The 9,540-nt window shown below is 31.3% G+C and overlaps 1 protein-coding gene across 1 annotated transcript; it reads left to right on the forward strand.

Moving 5' to 3' along the window:
* Nucleotides 1-7,813: 7,813 nt before the first annotated feature.
* On the forward strand, nucleotides 7,814-8,954 carry LOC149179874 (uncharacterized). The gene has a single exon (XM_089418068.1). The coding sequence runs from the start codon at nucleotides 8,081-8,083 to the stop codon at nucleotides 8,579-8,581; it is 501 nt and encodes a 166-aa protein (XP_089274194.1). The 5' UTR covers nucleotides 7,814-8,080; the 3' UTR covers nucleotides 8,582-8,954.
* Nucleotides 8,955-9,540: the final 586 nt, after the last annotated feature.

Consider the following 9,540-nt stretch of genomic DNA (forward strand, 5'->3'; position numbering starts at 1 on the left):
GTTAGACAAGTCATGTTAGGGATGTCTCTTACTCTTATACAGCTTTAGTCAATCAAATACTCTTTTTAATGTTAAACAAGCTTTTGGCACATTGTACATGATATAAGGGTTGCACGAGAACCTTTAGTTCAGATAACTTCAAGACTGCAAGAAAATTTAAACCATGACAAGTACAGTACTGCAGCTATGGTTTCTTCGTCTCTGGCACCATCAAGTACTAGAACAAGGTTTGAACACCGCTCTCCTCGTACATCTTTCTCTTCTAGCATCCCGTTTCAAGATTCTGGCCATTCATCATCAAGCTATCCGACTATGCAGTCTTCACCAGCCCCATGGTCATCAAAGGTCAGCTTTGTTTAAACATTTTTATTTATTTTCATCCACTGTTAATTAAAACAAGGTTTTTTGTCTTTGACGAATGTTATCAACTATTCGACATTATTTCTGCTCTGGTATGCTTCAATGCATCATGTTTCAATTTCAGAATTTTAGCAAATGGGAGTTTCTGTCGTTTTCAGAATTTTGTACTGGATCAATTTTTGACGGGACCTGTTCTGTATATTTAAAACTGTTGCCACATTTTGCCGCAATGAGATAACATGGCAACAGTATGAGATTAACGATAAATTTAGCTTCAATGCTAGAAGAAATAACAATGTGTTAAATGGCTAGTGATTCAAGCTCAATTGTTGATACCTTGCTATGAAGACCCTTTATTTATTGATCATGTTTTCTTTGTATGGTCAGATTTCTCATGCCAAAGTTAATCTTCTTGAAGTTAGACCAGGAACATCTGAAGCAGTGGTTGAAATTTCAGGCACTCCACAGCAAACAAGTGCACCCATTTTGTATGCAGTTCTTGATTTCCCTCTGACATTTTCCAACATTTGCCAAGATTTTGAAAATGTCCTCAGCATTTCCCAAGTTGTGTATAGATTGGACAATCTATATTCTACTCTTGAACAATTAGTAATTTACGCACTCCATGAATTCCTCTACTGTCCCTCTGTTGGTACTTTTTGATTTTGATTTCTTAGAATAAAAGCAGATTCTTTGCTGCAATTAAATTTCTATTTAAGATAATTAAGCATAAATCTGTCTGCAAACAACAACCCCTGTAGTACTAACTATATGCTTTGTTTCAAAATTCAGTCAAATCGGGATATAAACAGTATTGGCAATTTCTCTGAGTTTGAGGAGCCAATTCTTCGTCAAGGGAGTTCTGCCGGATTTGCAAGGTACACAAGATTTGCAAAACTTTGTCGATTGCTGCTATCATGGGGGTTTTGCTGATCACCATTTCTGTACTAATGTCCCTGACATTGTATATCATCTTTGGCAGTGTCACAGCAGCTGGTGAGCTTATCACAAAAACTACAGTTGAAGTTGTAATACCTGAACGCGCAGTTGCAGCCATTCTAGCAAAGTCTGGAAATGGTGTTGTTAAAATTCAGCAGCTAAGCTCGTATAAAGAAGCATAAATTTCTGCAAATTCCATGGGATCCCCTTCAACTGAAATTTTTGAAACGTGGAGACTTGGAATGAAGTGCTGTGATTGCTGACAGAATGACATTGTACTGACAGAATGACAAAATGTTACAGCACAAAATTTGACATTGTACTGACAGAATACTTCTTTATCCAGCTTATAAAGTGCCATTTCTTTGACTTGACATAAATGTATTTTGCAACAAAAATGACAGAACGATTTTGATAAACAGGAACTGGATTATATTTTGAATTTGGATTCTACTGCCACTGCTTATGCTCCAAAACCAATGTTCTCTGTGTAAAAAATATATATTTTTATATATATTCAATATATTATTAAACAATGTATTAGCTTATCAGTTTAAATTATAAATTATATTTTTTAATTTGAATATTATGATATTGCAGAAAGGAAGAGTATAGAACACCAAAAGATAATGAATTTTTTCTTGGAGATCATGATCAATTTAGATTTCCACTGGTAAAGTTTAAATGTTTTTTTTAATTTTAATTTGTTTATTTTAATTTTTAATTTATAAAATAAACTTATCAAAATTATTTTATTATTGTAGTTAGATGGTATATTTACTAACCCAAAACTATAAGAAAGGCCAAAAGTCATGTCCTTTTGTATGACAACAAATTATTAATTAGATGCAACAAATTACTAATTAGAAATTAGATGCAGGGTTTATTTTCTTTGCTAATTAGTAATTGGACAAATTTAAAGTTCACACTAAAGTTATGATAAACAATATTTTTAAATAAATATATCTTTTGTTCTTTTGACCATCGAATAATTCCTCAATCATTGAGATTAACCTGAATGGTATCATTTATGTCCAAACATGTTACTAGATATGTAATCTTTCAATCATGGGTTCAAGACTCCATAACTATAATTTTTAAATGCTTAAGTTCTTCTTTGACCTTCGAGAATGATCTATGTAAATATTGAACACTCTCCACCGCGAATTTAATTAACAAATTTATATTCATAATAATGTTTATTTGGTCATTATCATTTTATGAATATTTCCATAATATTCAAATGTAAGAAAATAAGAAAATTTACCTATTACATTTTGATACATATTTATTTTAATATGTTTTGTGCACCATGGTTATTAAAATACATAACTTACTTTAACACCTTCCTATTATTTTAATATGTTTTGTGCACCATGGTTATTAAAATACATAACTTACTTTAACACCTTCCTATTAGTCATTCATTATGAATTTAAATATATTTTATACCCCGTGGTTATTAAAATACATAACTCACTTTAACACTTTCCAATTCTTCGTACATTATAATTCATTATTATGCATTTAAATATATTTTATACCCCATGGTTATTAAAATACATAACTTACTTTAACACTCTCTAATTCTTCGTACATTATAATGCATTATTATTAGGTTTTATAGTTTTTTTCCCTCAAGTTTTCTATGATTCACTGTTAAATTTTATTATATTTTAATTATTAATCTAAGAGTTTTTAAATCATGAGACATTGGAAAATTATATCTAAAACTAATCTTATTTTAAGAAATACAAACTCAACATTACAAGGATTTATCACTTCAATGACATTTATGAGAATTCTTACTTAACAAAGGCAAAGTTCATTATATTTCACTCTTCGCATAAAGTCAAAAAGTTCATACAACAATTGGCCATCCAATTCATTAGATCTTAATACAAGTAAGCATGCCTACAACACACTAGTAATGGAAACCAGCTCTCATGATAAGGCAATTTAAATCTCATAATAATAACTGACCAAACTGTTCTGTTAACCGACAGGGACTAGCGCCACAACAGTGGCTCCTTGTTTTAATTATTAATTATTTATTAATTTCATTTATCTTAAACTTTTAATTTATTAATCCTCTCCTAATTTATTCATTTCCCATACTTATTAATTATAATTTTTTTCTTAGATTTTTATTTTGACCTTTAACCTTCTTCTATTTTTATGGGAGTAGTCTCTAAGTTTGGAGTTTCCCACCGATTTTTGGGCAAAAGTCAAGAGATCTTCTTTTAAGAAAAAATATAAATACAATTTTATTCATCCTTTGTCATTAATTCATTACTATTAAGACCTCTTTCACAATTTTTTTGAGTTTTACTTTTTATTTTAATTATTAATTATTTATTAATTTTATTCATCTTAGATTTTTAATTTATTAATCTTTTCCTAATTTATTCATTTCATCATATTTATTAAATTTTTTTTTAATTCATGAAAATTTTCGGAGAAAATTACATAGAGAATATTTGATCCACGCGTTTCGAACTAGCCAGTGTGGTTCATCTTCAGGACAAGATGAAGAGACAAATCATAGAAAAGGTTAAATAAGAAAATTATAAATATAATATTATAAAACAACTAAATGGCTATATATTATTAGTGAAGAGGATTACTTTAAAATGTTAAATAATAATAAATAATAGTTTAATTTATTTAAATAAGTATATTAATTAAAAAAAATATTCATTCCTTCATTATTAATTTAATATTACTTGTTTATTTCGCCGATTATTATTAAGTAATATTATTTATTTATTTATTATGCCATTAAAAATGAGACCAAAAAAATAAAATAAAATAGATAAATAAATACACCAAATTCTTTAAAAATTATTAAAAAATAGGGTTCTAAAAAACTATATATATAGATGAAATACAAATAAAAATATAACTACTTAAAAAAAAAAACTATTTTTTTTAAAGTATATAAATAAATAGATGTAATAAAATAAAAATATAACTACTTATTAAATAAACTAAAAAATATATATATATAAGTGAAAATAAATAAATAATAAAGGGGAAAAAAAGAGACTAAGAGGAGACGGTGGGAATCCAACAACTACTAATTTTCCAGTTGTCTTCCCTATTAATGTTATTAGAAGACCTCTCAATTTCAATGGCTTCCCTAAACTTGCGGTGATGAAAATGAGAAATTTTCGCGATGACCTTAGCTTCCTCAATGCATATATGATGCTTGGTCTTCACTGCGTGCTCTGCTAAAGTAGAGGATTTGGTCCTCCCATGTTTGATATCAGCCGCATGTTCCTTAATCCTTTGGTTAATAGACCGACCCATTTCGCCAATGTATGAGGTCCCACACGAACATGGGATGACATAAACACCTTTCAAATCCATAGGATTTACCTTGTCTTTAACCGACTTTAGGGAGCTTCTAATGGTGAGGGAACATTATGTTTCTTTAGGATTCTCGCAATCTTGTCTGTCATTCCTTGGATGAAGGGGAGGTGAACTCCTAAACGTCGATCAATCGTGTCAATCTTAACCCTAGGACCCTTACCAGCTTTGAGGAAAGCTTTAACACCCTGCTGCCTACTATAACCATTTTGAATAAAGACATTAAGAAGATGGGACTTTTCTTTAGAAAGGTTGTCCTCATCTGAAATCCTAAAAGCACGGGTGGCTAACGTGCTGAGAACACTTATCTTTAGAGCAGAAAAATGATGGGAACTTGCATGAAGATATTGCACAGTATGAGCCTTTTTTCGATACACCTGATGGGAGAAAGAGCCATCAACCCTTCTAAGAAAGACCCATCATTTTCCTGCTCAAAAGATAGGTGTTCTCAGCACTTTAGCCACCCGTGCTTTAAGGATTTCAGATGAGGACCACCTTTCTAAAGAAAAGTCTCATCTTCTTAATGTCTTTGTTCAGAATGGTTATAGCAGGCAGCAGGGTGTTAAATCTTTCCTCAAAGCTGGTAAGGGTCCTAAGGTTAAGACTGACACGATCGATCGACGTTCAAGAGTTCACCTCCCCTTCATCCAAGGAACGACAGACAAGATTGCGAGAATCCTGAAGAAACATAATGTTCCCTCAACCTTTAGACCCCTCAACACCATTAGAAGCTCCCTAAAGTCGGTTAAAGACAAGGTAAATCCTATGGATTTGAAAGGTGTGGAACCTCATACATTGGTGAAACCGGTCGGTCTATTAACCAAAGCATTAAGGAACATGCGGCTGATATCAAACATGGGAGGACCAAATCCTCTGCTTTAGCAGAGCATGCAGTGAAAACCAAGCATCATATATGCATTGAGGAAGCTAAGGTCGTCGCAAAAATTTCTCATTTTCATCACCGTAAGTTTAGGGAAGCCATTGAAATTGAGAGGTCTTCTAATAATATTAATAGGGAAGACGGCTGGAAAATTAGTAGCTGTTGGATTCCCACCCTCTCCTCTTAGTGTCTTTTTTCCCCTTTTTTATTTTTTTATTTCCACTTTTATATTTTTTTAAGTTTATTTAATAAGTAGTTATATTTTATTTTATTACATCTATTTATTAAAAAAAAAATGTTTTTTGTTTTTTTAAGTAGTTATATTTTTATTTGTATTTCATCTATATATATATAACCCCTATTTTTAATAATTTTTGAAGAATCTGGTGTATTTATTTATCTATTTTATTTTATTTTTATTTTTTGTCTCATTTTTAATGACATAATAAATAAATAAACAATATTACTTATTAATAATCAGTTAAATAAACAAATAATATTAATTAATAAAGAAGGAATGAATAATTTTTTTTATTAATATACTTATTTAAATAAATTAAACTATTATTTATAATTATTTAACATTTTAAATTAATACCCTTCACTAATCATATATAGCCGTTCAGTGGTTTTATAATATTATATTTATAATTTTCCTTCCCGAGTCAAATATAGTCGTTTTCCTCTAACAATTAGGTTGACCTATTTTTCTTATTTAACCTTCATCTATGACCTATTTTTCTTATTTAACTTTCATCTATGATCTGTCTCTTCATCTTGTCCTGAAGATGAACCACACTGGCTGGTTCGAAACGCGTGGACCAAATATTCTCGATGTGATTTTCTCCAAAAAATTTCATGAATTAACAAATTATGGATCACAGAAACTTAAATTCGAATATTATTTTTTTCTCAGATTTTTATTTTGACCATTAACCTTCTTCTATTTTTATTGGAGTAGTCTTTAATTTGGAGTTTCCCACAGATTTCTGGGTGAATCCAACGAAAAAATTTATGGTCAAATCTTGATTTATGTTGTTTTCACCTATCAAACTTATGATTTCAATGAATCCGTGCTAGATTCTAGACAAATTATATCAGAAAATAAACTGGAAAACTTTCCAAAAAGTCTCACTTAAAGACTACCCTCTTTGGGTTTATTAATTTGTCATTAATTCTTCACTATAATTACTCCCTATTTCTAGATCTTTTGGTTTAACCTTTCACCTATGTACTCTAATTCTAAACGCTCTTTGGAATCTAAGGTTCACATATACCCTCAGGCTTTTTTAATCATATGACTTAATTTGGTCCGGGTGGATTGTCCACCCAAAAAGTTGGACATAATCCTCCCATTTACACAAAAAAAACAACAATAACAACAAAACAAAAACATTCTTGTTACTTTGATGATCTGTGTAAACCTACATACTCTTAAAATTGGTCAAAATTTCTAGACTTAAATAAATATTAAAATAGAGAGAGAAGTCTAATTCATAGATGAAATAATTTTTTTGAATGCATAAATGAATTCAACATCTCAAAAAACCTTTGGGACACTCAAATTCTATAGATTCAACCATTTAAACTCTACTTTTAAAAAATATAATTAGCTTTTAGTACTTAATATTGTATATATTAATATATATTTAAAAAATAGTAGTCGCTGGAAAGAAAAACTGAAAAACTCCCCAACGATATTTAATTCCTATAAATAACACGACAAATATTGATTGTATAAATATATTCCTCATATAAAATATACCAAATGGATTGATAGTGGCTTTGGATTGATGGTGAATGAGTTCATTGGTTCAAATTCCTAGTGAGTACTTACCTATCAAAAAATAATTTTAAATTTTAATATTAATGAAATATGTTATTTTCTCCTAGTTGAATTGAAAAAACCATATCATGATGATGATTTTAAAATGATATAGCTTAACTATTTTCTATTTTAATTTTCTTCATTAAAATTAAAATATGTTTTTAAATTTAAAAAATAGTGTAAATTTTACGCTTTAAACTTAGAGTTGAGATTATCAAATTCGAAATAATCTTTAAAAAGAAAATATCCCCAAAAACGTTAGTATACAGCCTTCAAAATACCAATCTTAGCGTACTCCCCAAAAAAAAAAAAAAGTATATGTATAACGTGATCTACCTTGTAAACCAACTATTACTCAGCCAGTAACAAACAACCACCTATTTACGTACTCAACCAGTATACATCGAAAATGGCTTCCACAGTCTTCCATGCGATTTTATTGGCACGTACACTTTTTGGAAACCTCTACTGTATCGCCTGGACCGTGGGCACTGGGCAGGTAAACCTTGAACGCCGACGTTATAAGCGACAATTATTCCTTAACCATCGACTAGTGCTGCCAAGGTCCCGCATAAAATCTGTGGAGATTTTATTTTTTTGCAAGGATCCACCGGTCGCAAGGAGACCAGCCCCGAGATTCGATCCGAGGAACTTCTGCAGACCCAGATCTTGGGAAATATTATACTGGGGAGGAAAACAAAATGCAGCGGCCGACAGACAGAAAGAATCCACGGGCCACAAGAAAAGCAGCCCCGAGATTCGATCCCAGGACCTCCCCCAGACCGTCCCCAAGTATTGATTCGGGCGCCTGTCTCGCAGGGAATGATAACCCTAATGTCTGGGATTGCGGGAGTCCCCTGTATGATTCGTATGAGGTTGTTTCCTTCTTTTATCAGCTGGATAAAGGCCTGACGACTCCTCCTCCGGCGGGCACAGAACAAATTACCAGCAGCAACCATGATGGCCAGCAGGAAATCCCTGCAAATCCCACCTTTCCGCCTAAATCCATTCTTGAAAATGTGAATTCCAAGTCTGAAAGCAAGAAGCTGAAGAAACATCGATTCAGGCGGTTCTTTCGATGGGCTTTCAACATTTCCCGTATGCTTGTGCTGCGGCCGAGCGCTAAGAAATGCCCGCGCCATCGCTCATTGAAAGCCAATTGTGACATGAAGTGTGCAGGTGATTCTGTTCCACAGAGTTGATTGACAGACGCCCGGAAGCCTCTCTCTGTATCACCAGAGTCTGTCAAACCTCAATAAAGACTGCTGGCCAACTATCGAGAGCTTGTTTCAGATGTACTCAAAAGGCATATTTTCTGGGTGTCTTCCTGATATATTCTCAGTCGAAATTCCTGGGTATTCTGTTGATATACTGTAAATCCAGGTGTATTTTTAATTGTTTTACTGTTAGTCCAAATTTTTGGGCATCCCCCTGACATATATAGTAAATCCTGTCAAATGTATTTTTAATGCTATTACTCAGGCCAAATTTCTGGGTATGCTCCTGACAGTATAAATCCAAATGTATTTTTAATAGTTTTACTGTCAATCCAAATCTCTGGTTATCTTCCTGACATATTGTAAATCCAAATCTCTGCTTATCTTCCTGACATATTGTAGATCCGATCCAAATGTTTTTGGGATGCTAACTTGATTTGAATCGGCCTTTAGGTTTTTTTTAATTAATTTATATTATTAAATTTAATATATTTTGATGGGGCGGAGTATGTTTTAAAATTATTTTTGTTTGGTTAAAAGTTAATTAATTTGGGACATAGAAATAGGTTCACTGCGTAAGCCTGGAGGTAAATAGTAAGAGTGAAAGTTTGCCTACTTGCAAATCACCAATCTGATAAGCACAAGTATCATAATTTTCTTTAAATGACAACAATGAGTCGGGCTCCATGTGCTAATAGTAGGGATATGATAAAATTTCTTATTTTTAAAAAGTTATTTTTCATAAATGTTTATAACTATATAAATTTTAGTATTTAATTATTTATTAATAGTAATCAGTGATGGTTGTCCCCACCATTTGTGTGACAACTCAATTATGATATAATGAAATTTCTTAATTTTTAAAAAGTTTCTTTTGATAATAATATTTATAATTATATAAATTTTAGTATTTAATTTTTTTCTCATTAAGATTTTTTTCCATG

Source organism: Pinus tabuliformis, chromosome 3_2 (genome assembly GCF_031772625.1).
Source record: "Pinus tabuliformis cultivar Carrire ecotype Pingquan chromosome 3_2, CPIR1, whole genome shotgun sequence".
Classification (NCBI taxonomy): Eukaryota; Viridiplantae; Streptophyta; class Pinopsida; order Pinales; family Pinaceae; genus Pinus; species Pinus tabuliformis.

What these genes read in the sequence shown, in the direction of transcription:
- LOC149179874 (XM_089418068.1), top strand. Translation starts at nt 8,081, where the DNA reads ATGCAGCGGCCGACAGACAGAAAGAATCCACGGGCCACAAGAAAAGCA.